Source organism: Tamandua tetradactyla, chromosome 3 (genome assembly GCF_023851605.1).
Source record: "Tamandua tetradactyla isolate mTamTet1 chromosome 3, mTamTet1.pri, whole genome shotgun sequence".
NCBI lineage: Eukaryota > Metazoa > Chordata > Mammalia > Pilosa > Myrmecophagidae > Tamandua > Tamandua tetradactyla.
Window position 1 is genome coordinate 11,516,903 of NC_135329.1, and position 22,182 is coordinate 11,539,084.

Genomic DNA, 22,182 nt, shown 5'->3' on the forward strand with positions numbered 1-22,182 from the left:
GTTCAGGCCGCAGCCCCTCGAAAGCCGCCAGGCGGAAGTAGACGTTCAGAACGAAGCTCGGCGGTGCCGAGTCCACATCCGGGAGAGAAGCGGAGAGCGGAAGTGGCGTTGGTCTGGCCGGAGCCCTTGGGTGAATTTATTAGCCGTGGAGAGGGAGTGATGTCTTCCCGACTCGGTGCAGTACCCGCTGTGAGTTTCTTGGTTTGGCCGTTGTAACTTTAGGGGTAGCGCTGTCGAGCCAAGAACACGCGGTCCTTCGCTTTTGTCCCATGCGCAGAGCTGGTTTTTATCAGAGCCCATTGTAGGCCCCACCCTTCTAGGTCATTCCCACCTGTCCCCTTTTTCTCTTTCCACTTTCCGCTGCCTGTTCCCCACCTCCTTGGACTCAATTCCTCGCCGGATTGCCATTAGTTTCTATTCCATTTAGTAGATCCCCAATGCCGCTCACATCCGTTGTCTTCTCTTTTCGCCGCGGGGTTAGAGCCTCTGTGTGGCACGGGGCTTTGAGAGGGTCGGGGGCGGGGCGGGGAGAAGGGGGATGAAGGCTCTGGTATTTCATTTGCCTTTGTTGTGTAGGAAGATAGAACCGTATACTTTTCCTAAAAAAGTGTAGTCTTCCTCCTTTTGAGATAGTTGCTCCGAGAGAGCGTCTTCTGGACACGGGGCGTTCGTCTTTTTGTGTGGTCAAGGTTCCGAGATCCCTAGCATTCACTCCTGTGCTTGATTTGCTAGACTCCGGGACCCGCATCCTTTAAGCAGCAGAGGAGCACGAGGATCGTGGGAGCTAAGAAGTAAGTGAGGTTCAGTAAGATCCATTTATAATTGTGTCGCCAGCGCTGTTCAATAGAATTTACTGCGATGGTGAAAATATTCTTGTCTGCCCTGTCCAGAACGGTAGTCAGTAGCCACGTGTGGCTTTCTTGAGTATTTGATACGTGGCTAGTGTGACTGAGGAACTGAATTTTAAATTGTATCTAATCGTAATTATTTTAAATTTAAACATTCACCTGTGGCTAGTGGCTACTTTATCGGACAGTGCAGGCCTAAACTTAGCTGGGGAGGAAAAACCTGGCTTGCAAAAAAATTATGAAGTATAATGGAAAAACGGAACATGTGACTCAGCGGTGGTACTGTATTTCTTCAGACATCAAATACATACTCATAAAGACATTGATAAACATGGGATGGGTTTAGAAAAAGCGGTGATGAGAATCTTTGTATTTTCATGTCACTTGGCTGCAAGGCTGGTTTATTATTTTGGGTACTGTATGTGCTAAACCTTACCATGGCTAATAGAAAAGAAGAATCCTTGTTAACTAGAAATCCCTTTTGGAAAGAATTCATTCATTCAGGTAACATTTTCTGAACATCCACTACATGTGCCATCTGTGTATAGGTTATGCATACAGAGAGGAAAAACAGACCCAATAGTCTAAAAGAGGAAATAGATAAGTGGATTAACACAAAAACAGTGTAGTAAGTAGATGTTTTAAAATGGGAACTAAATGGAGCTATTGGGAATGGGGAGTGTTTGAGAGGGAAGGGTTACCAGAGCAGGTTTACTCCTAAACAGACAAGAAAACTGTGAAATAATGCAGGTAGCTAGAAGGAGAAAGATTATTTTTTCAGAAGAGAATGTGCACAGGTGAAGAGAAGTTAACAGGATACCAAGTAGTTTTATATAACCATTGTGTGTGTGTGGGATTGGGGAGAATGCAGGGAGATGGGTTATAGAGGTTAGCAGGGCCCAGATCATGAAAGGCCTTTTATGGTTTGCTAAGGTGTTTGGATTTTATCCTGGAAGAGTTTAAAACAAGAGAATAACATGACCATATATTGATCTGTTGATCTTAGAAAGGTCACTCTGGCAGCATTGCAAAGGATGAATTTGGAGGGGTGCTGGGAAACTAGTTCAGAGGTTATTTCCATAGGCAGGGAGAAATGAAGAGGCCTTGGCCTTTGGTCGGAACAGTTTATAGGGAATGACAAATCGCAATGACTGTAGATGAGAGATCAGCAAGAGGGAGAAAGATAGGATGTCTATCAGCACCTAGCTTCGGCATCCAGATGGGTGTTGGTGTCATTTACTGAACTAGGAATTTCTGGATGAGGAGCAACATTTGGAACAATTATACATGGACTTGGATTTCGTCTAGTTCTATCTCAGAGGAAGATCAATCTCACATATGGAATTGGGAATCATCTGCTAGAAAGAGTAGTTGAAAAGGATGTTTTTATACATGAGATGAGAACACTCATGCAGTCTTTTAGGCAAAATGGTCAGAGCAGTGTGTCTCTTTGGGTACCTTAGAATCACCTAGGGGTAATTGTTAAAAATATAGGGATTTAATGGGCCACCATCCATTAATCTGAATCAGAAGTATTGGAATTGTTATGTAGGAATCCTTATTTTTAACTAGCTTCCTAGGAGATTCTAAACCAATCATGAGAAGTGAAACCAGAATAGAGACTGAAACTGTGGAGAACACCAGTATTTAAGGATTAGATAGAATGAAAGGAGTGTAAAAGATATTGATAACTACAAAATTTTTCTAATGAAATCTAAATATTTGACCTTAGAGAATCAATTAATGTCTTCTAAAAATTCGAGGTAGGTCAGAAAGGAGTTGAAAAGAGGCATGATACTTTTGATCTTTGATTAGGAGTTGTTAGTAACTACAAATTATAAAGTCATTAAAAAATTTTATTGTGGTAACATATATGCAGCATAACATTAGCCATTTTTGTCTTTTTTTTTCATTTTAGTCATTTTAAAGTGTACAATTTAGCGGTATTAATTACATTTACAGTGTTGTGCTGCCATCACCACAATCTATTACCAGAACTTTTCATCGCACAATACTAACTGTGTACGTATTAAGCAATAACTCTCTTCCAGTCACTCCATGTCCCCTGGCTCCCTCTGAACTACTTTCCATCGCTATGAATTTGATTGTTCTCGATATTTCATAAAACTGGAACCGTGCAATATTCCTTTATTTGTGTCTGGTTTATTTTACTTTATCCAATGTTTTCAAGTTTCAGCCATGTTGTGGGATGTATAAGACCATTCCTTTTTTTTTTTTTTTTTTTTTAAAGGAAAGACAGAGAGAAGGAAGGAAGGATAGAAGGAAGGAAGGAAGGAAGAAAGGGAAACATCTTTAAACATTTTCTTGCTTTATTGTATTCTGTTTCTCCGTTTTTGTTACATGGGCTGGGGCCGGGAATCGAACCGAGGTCCTCCGGCATAGCAGGCAAGCACTTTGCCCGCTGAGCCACCGCGGCCCGCCCAAGACCATTCCTTTTTATGGCTGAATATTCCGTTGTATATATATACTACATTTTGTTTATTTATTTGTTGAGGAACATTTGGGTTGTTTCTACCTTTTGGCTATTGTGAATAATGCTGATATGGGCATTGGTGTATAAGTATCTGTTTGAGTTCCTGCTTTCAATTCTTTTGGGTATATACCTGGAAGTGGAATTGCCAGTTCTATGATAATTCTATGTTTAACTTTTTAGGAACTTCCGAACAATAATTAACTGTTTTAATCAAAACCTTTTTCTTGCTCTATTTGTGGAGAGGGAGGTTTGAGATTAATTTAATTTTTAAAAAATAATCAAATGCCCTGCAGTGATAGTGAATAAAATACTTGAGAATTGTTTTTGTTGAGTTCTTTCAAAATAAGAGGCACCTGGTGGAAAGGGACTCTCTAACCACATGAGATGACATTGACTTAATCCCCAAGATGTTAATCATGCTGATCATATGAGGTACTGGTTTTTTAAAACTGTATTTATGCTTGTTCGGAGAAGGGATATGGGGATATCTGAATCTTACACTGATATGAGTAGTTCCATTGAGTACAGTTTCCTAATTGATTCTTAATGTCCTGTTGGTGCTATGAAGTCTTTCTAGTAGAGATTGTTCCTATGTTTGGGGTGGTGGTGTTGGCTCTGGAGGACTGCCAATTCTTACTTTAAAAATTTTGCTTTTGCAATTAACTGCACATATTTAAAGCATTTAAGTTGATGGGCCTTGACATATGTATGCACCTATGAAACCATTACCACAGTCAAGATAATGAACATTTCCATCTCTCCCAGACGTTTTTCATGACCCTCTGCAGTCCTCTTTCACTCCTGTCCCCAGGCACCACTGATCTGTTTTCTGTCTCTGGACAGGGTTTTGCATGTTCTGGAATTTTATATGAATGAATTCATACAGCATGTTCTCTTTTTGGGTCTGATTTATTTCAGTCAGCATAATTTTGCGATTGCTTGTAACAGTAGTCTGTTCCTTTTTATTTTATTGTCAAGTGGAATTCTATTATGGATATACCATGATTGTTCAGTCATTTACCTGTTGATAGACATTTGGGTGATTTCAGTTTTTTGCTATTACAAATAAAGCTGCTGTGAACATTTATTGTGTGGACAAATGTTTTTGTTTTTCTTGGTAAATACGAGTTTATATATTTACCATCCTGGGTTGGTTGGTTCATCCTATAGCAGTACTGTATGTTAGCTTTTTAAGAAACTGCCAGCAGTTTTCCAAAGTGGTGGTATCATTTTTCATCCCCACCAGCAGTGCAGGAGGCAATATTTAACACTTTTTTTTTTCTTTTGCATGGGCAGACACCCAGAATCAAACCCGGGTCTCCGTCATGGCAGGCGAGAACTCTGCCACTGTGCCACCTCTTTTGCATTTTCTAATGGGGATGTAGAGGTGTCTCATTGTGGTTTTAATTTGGATTTTCTTGATGAATAATGATGTTGACCATCTATTCATGTGATTATTGGCCATTTGTATATCTTCTTTTGTGAAATGTCTATTCACATCTTTTGCCCATTTGAAAAAATAGGGTTGCCTTATTGAGTTGTAAAATTTTAAATATACATATGTATATTTTGGGTACAGTTACCTTGATATATATATTTGCAACTATTTCCTCCAAGTGTGTGGCTTGCTTTTCAGTTTTTAATGATGTCTTTTGACGAGCAAAAGTCTTTAATTATAATAAAGTTATATTTATCATTTTTTCCTTTCATGTTTCTTGGTTTTGTGTTTATTTAAGAAGCCTTTGCCTCCGCTAATCATAAAAATTTTATCCTATGTTTTCTTCTAGAAGCTTTATAGATTTTTACATTTAGGTCTGTGACTCAGTTAATTTTTGTGGGTGAGGTGAGGTCAATGTTAAGATCTTTTCACTTGTATATTCAGTTGTTGACTTTTCTTTTTCTATGGAATTGGCATCTGTCAAAAATCAGTGAGACAACAAAAAATCAATTGAACTTGTGTGTAGGTCTGTTTCTGGACTTTCCCTATTCTGTTCCATTGATCGATAGGTCCATCTTTTTGCAAATACTAAACCGTCAATTGCTGAGAAGAAGGAGTCCTAAAGTTTTTTTTAGAGACTGGAATTGCCTGTTTTCAGCTTTAATTGTCAGTTTTTGCTTTGTGTTTTTGAGGTTCTATTTTTAGCCATGTACAATTGGTAATTAATTATCATCTCTTCCTAATGATTTGATATTCATTTTGACACGTATTTTTTAAATTAATTTATATTTTATTTATGATACATAACCACAACAAACACATTCTTATACAATCATTCCGTTCTTGTTATATAATCAATAACTCATACAATCATCACATGCTTGTATATTCATCATCATGATCATTTCTTAGAACATCTGCATCAATTCAGAAAAAGCAGTAAAAAGAAAGCAGAAAAAAATTCATACATACCATACCCCTTACCCCTCCCCTTCACCGATCACCAGCATTTCAATCTACTAAATTTATTTTAACATTTGTTCCCCCTATTATTTATTTATTTTAAATCCATATGTTTTACTTGTCCATTGATAAGGTAGACAAAAGGAGTATCAGACACAAGGCTCTCACAACCACACAGTCACACTGTGACAGCCATATCATCATACAATTATCTTCAAGAAACATGGCCACCGGAGCACAGCTCCACATTTTCAGGCAGTTCCCTCCAGCCTCTCCATGACACCTTAACTAAACAGGTGATATCTATTTAATGCATAAGAATAACCTCTAGGATAACCTCTGGACTCTGTTTGGAATCTCTCAGCCATTGACACTTTATTTTGTCTCATTTCGCTCTTCCCTCTTTTGGTTGAGAAGATTTTCTCAATCCCTTGATGCTGAGTTCCAGCTCATTCTAGGATTTCTGTCCTGTGTTGCCAGGAAGGTCCACAGCTCTGGGAGTCATGTCCCATGTAGAGAGGGGGAGGGCAGTGAGTTTGCTTGCTGTTTCAGCAGAGAGAGGCCACATCCGAGCAACTCAAGAGGTTCTCTTGGGGGGACTCTTAGGTCTAATTTTAAGTAGCCTTAGCCTATCCTTTGCAGCATTAAGTTTCATAGGAACAAACCCCAAGATTGGAGGCATGGCCTATTGCTTTGGCTGTCCCCACTGCCTGTGAAAATATCAGGAATTCTCCACTTGGGAAAGTTGAATTTTCCCCCTTTCTCACCATTACCCCTGGGGGACTCTGCAAATACTTCACTATTCACTGACACATCTGTTTTCCTCTCTGTCAGTAACCTTTGTCTGAGGTCTATTTTATTTGATATTAAAATAGCCACTCGAGCCTTCTTATATTTGCTGTTTTTCCATCCATTTACTTTCAGTTTATATGTTTCTTTATATTTAGAATGTTTTTCTTGTAGGCAGCATATGGTAGGGTATTGCTTCTGTTAATTTTTGACCTTTAACTAGAATGTTTAGATTGTACACATTTAATGCAATTATTGATATGGTTGGATTTAGGTCCACCATTTTTTTATTGTTTTCTGTTTGACCCCTGTTTTTTGTTCCTCCATTCACTCTTTCCTGACCTCTTTGAATATTTTTAGTATGCAGCTTTAATTTATATGTTGTATTTTGGGCTCTGTCTTTGTACGCACATGCTCTTGAGTGCGTGTGTGTTTAGTAATTGTTCTGGAAATTATAATATGCATACCTTTTTCCATGGTCATGGTCTACTTAGAATTTGTATTCTGCCACTTCACTTAAATATAGAAACCTTTGAACAATGTAGTTTCTTTTACCCTCATGCCCCCCATCCTCTGACCATTATGCTGTAGTTGTCAGATGTATAATATCTACATTCTTTGAAAACCCTAACAGGTGTTATAAATTTTGCTTTAGGCAGTTTTTTATATTTACCCAACTGTTTACCACTTCTGTTGCTCTTTCTTTATTCTTAAAAGTCCAGGTTTCTCTCTTGCATCATTTCTCTTCAGCTGGTAGGACTTCCTTTAACTTCTTATAGAGCATGTCTGCTGATGATTAATTCTCTTAGTTTTTCTTCATCTGAAAAAAATGTTCCTGAAAGACATTTTCACTAAATATAGAATTCTGGGTTGACAACTCTTTCTTCTCAGCATTTTAAATATGCTTTATTTTCTCCTAGCCTCCTTGGTTAATACCAAGAAATCCATGATCATTCCAGTCATTGCTTCCTGTACGGAATAAGTCATTTTCCTCTAGCGGCTTTCAGGAGTTTATTCTTTATCTTTGGTTTTAAACTGTTTCATTATTATGTGTTAAGGTATGTTTTTCTTTATGTTTATCTTACCTAGTGTTCATTGAACACCTTGAATCTATAAATCTATGTTTTTCACCAAATTTAGAGAAATTTCTGCCATTATTTTTCTCAAATGTATTTTTCTAACTCAGTCTCTTTCTCTTCCCCTTTTTGAGTTCCAGCTTCCCTTAGGTTAGTCCTTGTGATGTTGTCCTACTGGTTGTCAGGACTCTGTTGACTGTTTTTCAATCTTTTTTCTCTCCGTAGGAGTTTCCTAAAATTATTGTAGCAAATTGCCACAAACAGGGTGACTTATAACAAAAATTTATAAACAGAAATTTATTCTCTCATGGTTCTGGAGCTGAGAATTCCAAACTCAAGTTGTTGGCAGGGCCATACTCCCTCTGAAGCCTCTTGGAAAAGGGGGGGATCCTTCCTCCTCCCAGCTTCTGGGGGTCCCAGGCATTCCTTTCTTGTGGCAGCAGAGCTCCAGTTTGCCTGTCTGTACATGGCCACCTTCCCTCTGTCTGTATCTGTTTGCAAAATTCCCTTTTCTTGTAAGGACACCAGTCATACTGGATTTAGTGCTCACCCTAATCCAGTATGAACTCATTTTAACATTACAACTGCAAAGTTCCTATTTCCAAGTAAGGTCATATTCTCAGGTACAAGGGATTAAGGCTTGAACATATCTTTTTGGGTGACACAATTCAACCCACAATACTGTTTTTCAGACTGGATAGTTTCTGTTGCTCTGTCTTCAGGTTCACAGACTCTTTCCTCTGTCATCTCCATTCTGCTATTGAGCACATCCAGTGAATTTTTGTTTCAGATTTTGTAATTGTAGCTGTAATCAGCAAAAGGGATGGGCTGGAGTGGGTTTATGCCACCATGCTAGACCAGAATTTCTTTGTATTCAATTTGTAATATTGAACTTCATGTGCTGAGACCTGAAAATCTTTCTTCTTTGTTCATAGCATAATCATATCATCATTCGCTCTTATTTTTTGTTTTTCCTATCCCTGCTTCCATTCCTTCTTCTTTAGGCAACGATGTTAATAAATTTGATATTCGTCTTCAATTATATATGAATCCTTGTAAAATGTGTAGTCCTGTTTCACATGTATTTGTTTTTAATTTACTAGAAATGACGTTTCATTAAATATCTTGTTCTGTTTCTTTTTTTATTCAACATTGTGTTTTTCATTTATGTTCATGTCTCTGTATAGAAATTGGCTACTGCTTTTAACTACATGGTATTCCATAGTATGCATCTGCCACATTTTATTTATATGTTTTCCTAAGGATGGTCATCTGTGTCACTCCAACTCTCTTTTATCACAAACAGACCTCTCTCTGTAATTCTCATCAGCTCTATCTCTAAAATATTATCTTGAATCTGCTAGCTTATCAGTTTCTCTGTACAAAATCTTAGCTCAAGCCCTCATTAGCTCTTGTTCATACTCTTGCAACAACCTGCTGACTCTTCTCTATTCTTTCATCCTTGCCTCAGTGGGTCATCTTCCACACAGTAGCCAGAGTGATCTTTCTAAAGCTGGCCTCACATAGATAATTAATTAGAAAAGGGAGGTCCTGGGGCTCTTAGACCAACTTTGAGAACTGCTGCTTTGCTGCATCCTGAGCCTCCTAGAGGAACTTTGTAGTTATTTGGTCTTGTTTGTTGACTCTCATACTGGCTGGTCTTAACATTTGGAAATTTGGGTCCAGCTGTACATCAGGGTTCTCCTGCCAGTACCGGTCTGTTACCTATGGGAGCTAAGTATCAAATCATGTCGCCTAAAATAAGGCAGGGCAGCCCTGACTAGGGTTTGGAGAGGAGGCTGTGGTAGAAGGAAGATGGATCAGACTAGGGCCTTCTTTATTTTAAGGATTATCCTTTTGTTACTGTCCTTCTGTGAGGGAAGTACAGAAACCTGGACATATCCTGTTATAGATCCTGGGAATCTTCAGAGGGTCACAAAATACCCTATTACTTTAAAAAACTTATTCATTTATTTATTTTTTACTGTGGAAAATAACATATATACAAAAAAGCAATGAATTTCAAAGCACACCACAACAATCTGTTGTAGAACAGATTTCAGAGTTTGGTATGAGTTACAGTTCCACAATTTTAGTTTTTTTCTTCTGGTTGCTCTAAGATACTGGAGACTAAAAGAGATATCAGTATAATGTTTCAGCAGTCTACTTGTTTGTTAACCCTACCTTCTCTGTATAACTCCAGCATCACCTTTGATCTTTCTCCCAGTCTTTAGGATTACTTGGATTATGCCCATTTTATGTTTTTCATGTTGGAAGGGGCTGTTGACAATATGGGATGGGGGATGGAACTAGTTGATGTTATAGAGAGGCTGCCCCCTCTGGGTTTCAGGACTTAACTGGCCTAGAAACCCATCTAGAGGATGTAGGTTTCTGGAAAGAATCCTAATGCATGGAACCTTTGTACAATTTCAGATAAAGCCCTAGGAGTTCTTGAGGGTTGGCAAGAATGTTTTATTTGGAGTTTGGCAAACCATGATAGGTAGCAACGTCTAGCTGAAGCTGTGTAAGAATAACTTCCAGAGTAACCTCTCGACTCTATTTGAACTCTCTCAGCCACTGATAACTTATTTGTTACACTTGTTTTCTCCCCTCTTGGTCAGGAAGGCATTGTCAATCCCACGGTGCCAGGGCCAGACTCATCCCTGGAAGTCATATCCCATGTTTGCAGGGAGACTTTGACCCATTGAACTTTGCCTGTTTTTTTTTTTTCTTAGCTGAATCCTGGAAGGAATGCCTTCTTGGGCTGCCAAGTGATCATTTAACTGGACTGCTTATTACTCTGTTGGATTACCAGAAAGTATACTAATAGTATGTGTTGTGTTGGAGCAAACACTGTAATTGTTAAGAAATTACAGTTTAAAATCTGAAATTCTGTTTTTTATTGTCAGGCTTCTTAATTTTTTGCATAGCTAACAAACTTATTTGATATCTTCTTATGACATAAAATATTTATCGGAACTTTGCTCTAGACCCTCTTTGTGGTATATATCTTTGTGTCATATTAGTAGCAGGACCCAGTGCTCCATAAAGGATAATAGTTTCCAGTACACTATACCTCACGATGACTCCTTAAGTGGCTCATCATCTGCCTCTTCATGTGAACAAGTGAGTGATGTTCCAGCATCCTTCCGAAAATCTACCTACTGGATGAAGATGAGAAGACTCAAGTCTGCTGCTACTTCCCATATTGAAGGTATCAGTATCTTATACCAAAGACAGAGCACTTTCTAAGGTTTTCTTTTGAGGTAGCTGTGGTAAATGACTCTTAAAGTATTAAGTGCCACCTATGTATTTCTCATTAAAATTTTTTTATGGTGTTAGGCCATCATGTACTATTGACTTTCTGAACTATCCTTGCTATCTTAGAATGAAAGTCTGCTGATCTTACGCCTCCAGCTTATACTTAGTTTCAGCCTTTCTTTTTCATATAATTAGAACTTCTTTCCCATTGTTCTTATAATTTGCCCCTCTCTTGATGGTTTAGAAAGTGGTAAAAGGTTACGCTGGGTGGAATAGTCTTGGTTGGTGGGCATGAATGACCTCAAGGTCCTTGGTACTGTAGCCCTCTATCTTGAGCAGTTTTGGTTCTTCTTCAGTGTTAACCTCAAGTTAAGATCAAACAAAGCACACAGCCTGAAGGTCCTTATTATTCATGGGGTACAACTGATCATCTGGTGCTGCTCAAGATGAAGAACCAGCCACACAAAAGGAAAAGGGGAAGTTGGATCAGTTAATGAAAAGTTATCCCAACCTTCCTCAGCATGTTAACAGTTCGTGAGGTCTCTGTTTACTGATGACCGTTTCCTTTGATGTTCTTTTGAATGATGTTTGGAAGGCAGGCCCAGATATTCATTTACAGACTGTACTGAGTTTTTGTTTTGTTTTGTTTTTCTATTTCATTTCAGGGTCAGGTGGAGTAGCAGCCAAAGGAAAACGGAAACCCAGGCAGGAAGAAGATGAAGACTATCGAGAATTTCCTCAGAAGAAGCATAAGCTTTATGGTAAGTGAGTAACTTCACTCTTTTTCCCTTGGGTGACTGGCTTTCTTCTTTGAAAGCGGAGACAGACTTTAGATTTTTGACACTTGAAGGATTTCTTCTCATCTTCAGAAATCTCATCTTTGAAATTTTATTGGAAGGAAGTGCTTCCATCCTGTCTTATTTACCTTTTCACTGTCAGGATTTAAAGGACTTATTAGGTGGGTTCAGGGAGTGGGGATAGCATGTTAAGGAGAGGTAGAGGGAAATGATATTGGTACTAGAGAGGGGTAAGCAAAGATGATAATTGAGCTTCAAGTTTCTCTTTTGCATCAGGGAGGACAGGGAGGAAGCAGCGGCCTAAAACACAGCCTAGCCCCAAATCCCAGGCTCGTCGTGTTCGGAAGGAACCACCAGCTTACGCAGCAGGTATGCTTTCTGTTGGAAGCTTTGTGGGATCTGGTTCCCTAAGTCTGATTTTTTTGTTGTCCATGAAGGAATGACATACTGAAGAATTTCTTTAAGGAGGCATTTATTAAGGATGTGGGTTTGGAGGTCAGACAGGACCCTTGTTCAAGTTTTGGCTCTTCATTAACTTTCTGACCTTTTTAAATTTAATTTATGCAATCTTTAATTTCCTGTCTGTAAATAAGTTAATAAAAGTCAGTTAGGATTATTGTGGAAATTAATTGGGATAAAAACATTTAGCAGTCTCAGGCACATAGGATATATTTAAAAACCGGCTGTAACATATCTTAATAGCCCATTGTTATATCCTGCTGTGGACATTGTTCCCTTGTTCTCTGAGCTGTTGGGCTTTGGAGTGGTTCTTAGATTGTTTTTATTGTGGAATAATAAGTAGGAGTTTCAGAAACTGAAACTGTCTGAAAAAAATTACTGATTTCCGGAAGTCGTACACAGCAAGAACCTCTTCATTTTTGCCTACTGGGAAAGGGAAAAACCATTTTATGATACTTTTCCTAAATTCTGGGATTATGCTTTTTTTGTTGTTGCTGAATAAGGAAGATAACAAAGTCTTCTTTTCTCTATTTTGTAGGCAGTTTGGAGGAGCAGTGGTACTTAGAAATCGTGGATAAAGGCAGTGTCTCTTGTCCTACCTGCCAGGCTGTGGGGAGGAAAACCATAGAAGGTTTAAAGAAGCACATGGAAAACTGTAGACAGGTTAGACATTTTAGAGCATTTCGTAACTGTTAAGATCTTTTACCAAAACCTTAGACCTCTGGTATGGTGTCGGATATGCCTATTACAGTGGATAAGAGGCAGAGTTGTATAATAGAGGAAACATAGACTTTGGAATCTATGGGTTGAAGCTTAACTCAGCCACTTAATTAGTTGTTTCATAACTTTTTTTTTTTTTTTGGTGGATTCCAATTTCCTCATTTGTAAAATGGAGAAAAATAATAACTACCTTGAGTGGTCCATGTGAGGATAAAAAAGAAATAATATATGCCAGATTCCTAGCTCATTGCTTGGCAAATTGTCATACTCAGTAAATGGTCATTCTTATTATTTTAAAAATGAGTTGTCTTTACTTCTTTGCCTGTGAGGGTGTGACACTGAGCTCTCGGAATTTTGAAATTAATTGAATATTGATTTGGGAAATAAAGGGCTTTGTGACATTCTGGTTCTTAATGGTATCTTGACACCGAGCAATATTTTTTCCTCTTAGGAAATGTTTACTTGTCATCATTGTGGGAGACAGTTTCGTTCACTGGCAGGGATGAAGTATCATGTCATGGCAAATCATAATAGTTTGGTAAGAGTTTCTTCTCTTTGTGGGTCTGTATTAGCTAGGGTTCTCTAGAGAAGCAGAATAATAGGACATATCTGTAGATATAAAATTTATGAAAGTGTCTCACATAACCCTGGGAATATGGAGTCCAAGGTCTGTAGAGGAGGCCATAAGCTGGCAACTCTGATGAAGGTCCTTAATGAACTCTCAAGAGAGACTGGCTGGGCAACCATGGGATTGGAAGAGTCCAAAATCCACAGTGCAGGCTGTGAAGCTGGTGACTCTGATGAAGGGTTTGGACAATCTCCACAGGAGAGGCTCGTGGGCTGAAGCGGGAAGAGTGACTGTCTCTTCTGACTCCTCCTTAAAAGCATTCTAGTGATTAGTTTAAGTATCACTCATTGCAGAAGACACTCCCCTTAGCTGATTACAAATGCAGTCAGCTGTGGATGCAGCCAATGTGATCATGATTTAAATCCATGAAATTTCCTCATAGCGACAGACAGGCCAGCGCTTGGCTGGCCAGATGACCGGGCACCATCCACCTTCATCTGGCCAAGTTGACACATGAACCTGACCATGGCAGGGTCTATGTAGTGTTTGGAATGTCTTTTACTAGTGTGAGTGTAGATATGTCAGTGGAAATAGGAAAGCTGTTGGGACTTAGTATAGGTATGGGTAAGAAGATTCTTTTTTTCTCTTTAACTTTTTTTTATTAATTTTTAAATTAAAAAATATATAACAAACACAAACATTCTTAACTTATGATCATTCCGTTCTACATATATAATCAGTAATTCACAATATCATCCCATAGTTGCATATTCATCATTATGATCATTTCTTAGAACATTTGCATCAATTCAGAAAAAGAAATAAGACAACAGAAAAAAATTCATACATACCATACACCTTACCTCTCCCTTTCATTGATCACTAGCGTTTCAATCTAAATTTATTTTAACATTTGTTCCCCTATTATTTACTTTTATTCCATATGTTTTACTCGTCTGTTGATAAGGTAGATAAAAGGAGCATCAGACACATGGTTTTTACAATCACACAGTCACATTGTGAAAACTATATCATTATACAGTTATCTTCAAGAAACATGGCTACTGGAACACAGCTCTACATTTTCAGGCAGTTCCCTCCAGCCTCTCTTGTTATGCCTTAACTAAAAAGGTAATAACTATTTAATGCATAAGAATAACCTCCAGGATAACCTCTCGATTCTGTTTGGAATCTCTCAGCCATTGACACTTCATTTTGTCTCATTTTGCCCTTCCCCCCTTTGGTTGAGAAGGAGAAGATTCTTTTAATAGAAAATTTATGTACACTGAAATCTCTGTGGTGGAATCTACATTATTATGTTTAGGTTAGTCCCAAAGGTTCATATCCTGGAATGTGGAGGCTCAAAACTATTATTTCCATTGTATTCACTTTCTTGTCTGTCTGGGAGAAGATGAAAAAAGCCATAAACTTAAGCCACATGACTTAAACTTAATGGACATGAGCTTAATTAGCAACTTGCCCAGCCGTTGATTATCTTATGATACAATTTTATTCTTTATCTGTTTTGTCCATGATTCATCTGTTTATTTGCTTCTCTTGCTTTCTAGCCCATTTTGAAGGCTGGAGGTGAACTAGATGAACCAAGTGAGAGGGAACAGCTCCGAACAGTTCTAAAGAGACTGGGAAAGCTCAAGTGCATGCGTGAGGTAAGAGCCCAAGGATAGCATCTCCTCCTTGCAATCTCAGGTCAGTGTCTTTCTGTTCCTCTTTTCCATTTCTCTTCCTCCACCTCTATATGCCGTATTAGGGCAGAAAACTGGCTCCTACTTTTCCAAGTCTCCTGAACCCATTAATAGCTCTTAAATTTTATTCTTCTCTCCAAAATTTATTTTCCTCTCTTTTCCCATTTGTTCAAAGGGGATTCTTTTTCTTTCTTTCTTTTTTTTAAAAAACATTTTTATTGTTAAATATAATGTATATACAAATAAAAGAAAGAAAAAACAAAGATTTTCAGAGTACACTTGAACAAATAGTTACAGATTTCACAGTTTATCATGGATTACCATTCCACTATTGGAGATTTTTCTTTCTAGCTGCTCCAAAATGCTGGAGGCTAGAAGAAATACATATTTTTTCCTTTTTTGTGAAAATAACGTGTATACAAAAAAAACAATAAAATTTAAAGCACATGGCAACACTTAGTTGTAGAACAGATTTTAGAGTTTAGTATGGGTTAAAATTGCACAATTTTAGGTTTTTGCTTCTAGATGCTCTAAGACACTGGAGACTAAAAGAAATACCAATATAATGGTTCAGCACTCACACTCATTTGTTAAAAATCCTACCTTCTCTGTATAACTCTACCATCACCTTTGATTTTTCTCCCAATCTTTAGGGGTTTCTGGGCTATGCCCATTCTAGCTTTTTTCAGTGTTGGAAGGGGCTATCGATAATATGGGATAGGGGGATGGAACTAGTTGAAATTCTGGGGAGGCTGGCCCTTCTGCATTTCAGTACTTATCTGGTCTAGGGACCATCTGAAGGTTGTAGGTTTCTAGAAGTTTGCCCTGGTGCATGGAACTTTGGAGAATCTTATATATTGCCCTAGGTGTTCTTTAGGATTGGCAGGGGTGGTTTTAGTTGGGGTTTGGTAAGTTATGATAGGTAGCAATGTCTAACTGAAGCTTATGTAAAAGTGACCTGCAGAGTAGCCTCTCGACTCTATTTGAACTCTGTCAGCCACTGATACCTTATTTGTTACACTTCTTTTCCCCCTTTTGGTCACAATGGCATTGTTGATCCCACAGTGCTAGGGCCAACTCATCCCTGGGAGTCATCTCCCATGTTGCCAGGGAGACCATCATCAAAGGGGTTTCTTTACCACTTTCTTTAGTGTAATGAGGAAGGTCCCAGTCACCTGACTGTGAAGAACTTTATCGTTGTTGGGGGTTTGATATTGGGGTGGTGTTGGATCACCAAGGAGGAAGCTCTGACACAGAGCAGGTGCACAGTTAAGAGTTTATGGGATGATGACTAAATTAATTATCATGCTTGGACATAGGGCAGCCTTTCGGCCAAGAACAAGGAAAGAGTGTACCAATGGGAAATGTTGGGGAAGGATTAGTCATAACCTGAGAATCTTTTTATATGATATGGTAGTGGGTGCTTTGTGACTGTTTAGAAATTTAGGGATCATGTTAAAAGATTTAAGATTATAATTATGCCTTTGTCCTTTGTTCAGAGTTGCTCTAGTAGCTTTACCAGCATCATGGGATACCTGTACCATGTCAGAAAATGTGGCAAAGAAGCTGCAGAGCTGGAGAAGATGACCCTGAAATGTCACCACTGTGGAAAGCCATATAGATCGAAGGCTGGACTTGCGTATCACCTGAGGTCAGAGCACGGGCCTGTGAGTACTGATTACTTTCCAGACCCTGTTTGGGGTTGTAGTCTCTGGTCACTGCTTATCCCTACATCTTCTCATACATCCTTGGTTTCTCATTTGCTCCCCCTTTTAATCTTTGTATGCTTATATTCTCTCTTCCTTGTTCTTCTTTTATTTCTGCTTTTTAAACATTGTTAAGTTAGAAAAATCAAAGTTCAATATATAGTCTGGGCTAGAGGTAAATCCATTATTATATTTTTAAAACTAAAGACATTCCCCCTTAGTTAGAATTTTTGTGGGAGTCTGTCCAGACCTACTTATTGCTCTATTCCAATTTTTTTTGTCTTACCTTTTTTACCCCCTGATTGTATTTCCAGGCTCTCCCATCTTGTGATTTGTTTTAATATACAGGTGTTTCTTAGAGTCAAGTTTATTAAGATATAATTTATATATAGTAATATTCATCCTTTTTAGTGGACCGTTTAATGTTAGAGTATTCACAACCACATACAGTCACAACCACCACCATAATCAAGCTATAGAACAGTTTGTTCACCCCCCCCAAATTTCCTTGTGTTGTCTTTGGAGTCAGCCCCTCCACCCACCCCCAGCCTCTGGCAACTACTGATGTATTTTTTATCCAATGGTTTTACATTTTCCAGAATGTCATACAAATAGAATCATACAGTATGTCGACTTTTGACATACTGTGTTGTATGTATCATTAGTTTATTCCTTTTTATTTCTGAGTAGTATTCTACTGTGTGGATGTTCACTTTGTTTATTCATTCACCAGTTGAAGAATGTCTTGGTTTTTCCGGTTTTTGACAATTATGAATAAAGCTGATATAAACATTCAATTAGGTTTTTGTGTGAAAAAAAATTTTCGTTTCTCTTAAGTAAATACTCAGGAATGAAATTGCTGGGTCATGTAGTAAATGTATGTTTAACTTCTTAAGAAACCATTGAACTGTTTTCCAAAGTAGCTGTGCCAATTTGTATTCCCACTGACAAAGTCTGAAAACTTTGCATATTGCATGTTGGCAGTATCATCAATGATGCACATTTTCGTGTGCGTATTGACCATTTGTATGTCTTCTTTAGTGAAGTATTAGTTCAGATCCTTTGTTCCTTTTTAAAATTTTTGTTCTTTTTTCTTTGTTGAAGAAGTGATCAGTCATGCATAAAATACAGAATTCCTGTATGCCACGTTATTATTTACCTTGCATTTGTGTGGGACATTTGTTGTGATTGATGATAACACATTTTTATTATTGTACTATTTACTATAGCCCATGGTTTAACTTAGGGTTCACTGTTTGCGTAGTTAACATGGATTTAAAAAAAAATTTATTCTGTTTGCATATATACAATCTAACATTTTCCCCTTTAATTACATTCTTATATATATTTTAGTGCTGTTATGTTCGTAGTATTGTGCCACCATCACCACCATCAATTACCAAAACATTTCCATCATTCCAAATAGGAGTACTGCACATTTTGAGCCTTAACTTCCCATTCTCTATCCCCTCCCTATCCCGATAACTGGTATTCTAAATTCTCACTGTGAGTTTGCTTATTCTAATTGTTTCACATCAGTGAGATCATAGAGTATTTGTCCTTTTGTATTTTGTCCAAAGTGTACAGTAAACGGTTCACAGTATCAATATATAGCTGTACATTTATCATCCTAATCAAAAAATAACATATACATGAAAAAGCAATTTCAAAGCAAATCGTTGTAGAACAGATTTCAGAGTTTGGTGTTAGTTACAATTCCACAATTTTCTCCCAAGGTTTCTTCTGGAAGTTTTATAGTTTCAGGTCTTCTATTTAGGGCTACAATCACTTTTGAGTTAATTTTTATGTATGGTATGAAGTATATGTTGAGGTTCATTATTTTGCATATGGATGTGTTTGACTCTTTAACTACTTTCATTTAGAAAACAGCAGATTTTGTCCCACTAATAAGGTCTTTTTTTAAATCAGTAAAATAGTATTAATATGGTGGTGTTTGCTGTTTGTGGTTGCAAGCCAGTAAATAGTTCTTTTGACAATTTTTAATCATTGGCTCTGACTGAAGCCTATTTTCTTCTGTTTCTCATTCTTACAGATCTTCTTTCCAGAGTCAGGACAGACAGAATGCTTAAAGGACATGAGTTTGGAGCCAAAGAGTGGGGGCCGAGTTCAGAGGCGTTCTGCCAAGATTGCTGTATACCACCTGCAGGAGCTTGCCACTGCTGAACTGGCCAAAGAATGGCCTAAGAGGAAGGTACATCAGGACCTGGTACCTGATGATCGCAAGGTAAGATAGAAGGTTGTATTAATTTTTGAACCATTATGCCCATTATATACAATTTGGTGCTTACTATATATACAGAAAAGTAAATGCACTTGAGTGAATATATAAGTCTATTTTTCTTTCTTATCCTTGGATAAAGACTGTGTCTGATCCAGCTTCATTGTTTGGATTCAGGTAGGTCCTGGAGAGATAGTTTTCAGAAATTCCTTAAAGAACCCTTTTTATTCTGGAAAATTCTGAATTTTCCATTCAGAGGGAACCCAAATTCCCAGATTATTTATTTATTTTTTTTCCAATTTTTTTGTCCAGATTAGTTTTTTGACTAGTGTTTACCTATTGTTTTTCTACTTTGTGAGTTTATATGTGATAGTTTATATCTAGCTCAGATAAGTGGTTTCAGTTCGTTTTTTTGTAGTAGCAGAAACTACCCTCACCCCCATTTATTTCCCCCAATAAGAGCTTATGCTAAATACCAGTATATAAAATCACTAATAATGGTGATTTTGCTCTGAATAACTGGGGTTACGAACCCTAAACCTTGTCTGCGCAGCCTTCTCCTTCATACTTTTACCTTTCCTCTAGGTGCTTTCAAGTATACTTCTGAGGGGTGCAGAACTCAGTGTGAAAGCCACTGTTTTGGAATCGATCATCAAGGGAAGGAGCAGTATTTGGCCAGTAGGAGACAAAGGGCATATGACTCTGGGTAGTCATGGCAAGGGGGTGGGGTCTCTATAGTAAGGGCTAAGGTCAGAGCTAACCACCTACTACCATCCAGGATAGCAAAAAGAATAGTTTAGGTTTTGTTTGGGGCTTTGAGCCATGTGAGACGAACGTTAAATCTTATAAGAAATCCAGGTCAAATCCTAGACAATAAAATATCTATCTCTTGTTTGACCTTAAGAATCAGTTCTACTGATGTCCATGGTCTGGGTCCTGTTTTTTGAGCATCCTTTCTTATTTCAGACTTAATTTGACACTTTTTGCCTGCCACAGGCAGGCTACAGTACATGACTATCTAAATGAAATTTAAATGTGAATTTTGGACATTAATATGTATCTTCTGATCTTAGGTTAAGTGCCTGGTATATGGTAGGGTAATTAACAAATATTTAACTCATTGATAAAGCTATGTAGTCTTATCTAGCAGAGACTTTCCTAAAAATCATTAAAAATTTTAAATTTTTGACAGTATATGGGCCAAAGGCATTATTACTTTATTTTTTTAAATATAAAATTTTAACTTTTTTGAATAGGTAATTGTCATGGTTTAAGAATCAAAACAAAGACATAGAGATTTCTCACTCTTACTCTGTTCTCTTGCTGTCTCCATGGTTTACCACCAGTATTACTAGTTTCTTGTGTATCCTTCCACTGTTTGTTATCGTAAATATAAGCAAAATGAATGTCTTATTTTTAGCTTCTTATTTTGAAATAATTTTAGAATAGCAGTGCAAGAATAGTATAGAGTTCACATATATTCTACACCCACCTTCCCCTGATGTCAAATCTTATATAACCATAGCACAATACGTTTATTGAAACCAAGAAATTAATCTTGATACAGTATTATTAGCTAGTCGACAGACTTTATTTGAATTTTTCCAGTTTTCCTACTAACACCAGGTTCTAGGATTCAGACAGGATCCCACATTATATTTTGTTACCATGTCTCCTTCTTTTCCTCTAGTCTGTTACAGGTCCCCTGTCTTTGTCTTTTGTGTCTTTGATGCTTTTGGAGAAGACTGACTAGTCATTTTATATAATTGTTTGGTGTTTTCTTCAGATGAGAATAAAAGTTATGTTTTGGGGAAGAATACCACCGAAGCAATGCTGGCCCTTCTCGGTGCAGCTTGTCAGGAGGTTGATAGGACTTTTTACTCATGGTGATAACTTTGATAACTTGGTTAGGGTATGTCTTTCAGGTTTCTCCATGTTAAAATTATATTTTACCTGTTGTAATTAGTGACTATTTTGTGAGGAGATTCTTTGAGACTATGAAAATCCTGTTTTTTATCGTAATTATTACCCACTTATTTTAGTCTCCATTGATGACTCTTGCCTACAATAATTATTATTGTGGTGTTTAAGGACAATTTTCTGTTTTCTATCATTTCTTCTATAATAATTAATTGGAATTTTGTGAGAAAGAGCTGTCTTTTCCTCTGTTCTTTTATTTATTCAATTATGTATATCATTATGGACTCCTAGGTATTTATTTTATTCTGTGGATTGTCATCCAGTACCATTATTATTTAATGTTTTTGCTCGAATTGTCCCAGATTTGGCTATGCAGAGCTCTTTCCTGTGGACTCCTGAGTCCTTTTAATGTGTACCTTTCGGTTTTTTTGAGCACTTTCTTACAATTTTTGGCAACATAAGATATTGTAGGCTCATCATCTTGGATTTTTCCTGCCCCAGTCCTTGAGTCAACCATTTTTTTTAAGGAACCTTGATTCCTTTTATTGGAGAATGTATTTAGAAACCAAGATCTGAGTGCTCAGTCCCGCTGGAGTGTAATTGCTTTTGGACCATCTTGGTGGATGGAATCAGGATATGCATGTATATATATTCATGCCCTCGTACATACACATGTATATTTGTTTTGTCTCTGTATGTATTAAAGGCCATGATACTGTCAATTCTAGTCCAACACCACAAGATTGATAATAGCCTTCCTCTTTATTTGTAACTCCTTTTTGTAACAGTGAGAAACCTCACTCTCATTATCCACGGTTTATTTACGTATTTGCTGAATTTTAGTATGTACCTCATACAGTGGTTTCATAATTGTTAACCTGTAAATCTGTAAAAGTTAAATTTACTAACTAGAGTGCAATATTTGTGTATAGTTCTTTTTTGCTCTTAGTCTTACAGTATATAGTCAAAATTCTGTTTTCCGAAGTGATTTACCCCCTCTTATCAGTGTGTTATTCATTTATAATAGTTGAGTTAATTTGTTAATCTTTTTACATTTTAGGTTTCTCCCTACATCCTATTTCCCTTTTTTTCACGGGGGGGCGGTGCATAGATTGGGAATTGAACTCAAGTGTCCTACATCAATTTATTTTTAATTATTCATTTATTTTTGGGATGTGTACAGCATTACCATGCTTCTAAA

The 22,182-nt window shown here is 37.5% G+C and overlaps 1 protein-coding gene across 2 annotated transcripts in view; it reads left to right on the forward strand.

The window, feature by feature from the left end:
• Positions 1 to 46: 46 nt before the first annotated feature.
• Positions 47 to 22,182, forward strand: part of ZNF512 (zinc finger protein 512) — a 33,610-nt gene continuing 11,474 nt past the window's right edge. For both annotated transcript variants that reach the window (XM_077152466.1, XM_077152467.1), the window contains exons 1-10: positions 47 to 189; positions 733 to 791; positions 10,635 to 10,822; positions 11,535 to 11,630; positions 11,943 to 12,035; positions 12,664 to 12,788; positions 13,297 to 13,383; positions 14,982 to 15,080; positions 16,616 to 16,783; positions 18,876 to 19,067. In XM_077152466.1, the coding sequence (XP_077008581.1) occupies positions 160 to 189; positions 733 to 791; positions 10,635 to 10,822; positions 11,535 to 11,630; positions 11,943 to 12,035; positions 12,664 to 12,788; positions 13,297 to 13,383; positions 14,982 to 15,080; positions 16,616 to 16,783; positions 18,876 to 19,067 (1,137 nt within the window). In that variant the 5' untranslated portion in view covers positions 47 to 159. The remainder of the gene's footprint in view (positions 190 to 732; positions 792 to 10,634; positions 10,823 to 11,534; positions 11,631 to 11,942; positions 12,036 to 12,663; positions 12,789 to 13,296; positions 13,384 to 14,981; positions 15,081 to 16,615; positions 16,784 to 18,875; positions 19,068 to 22,182) is intronic.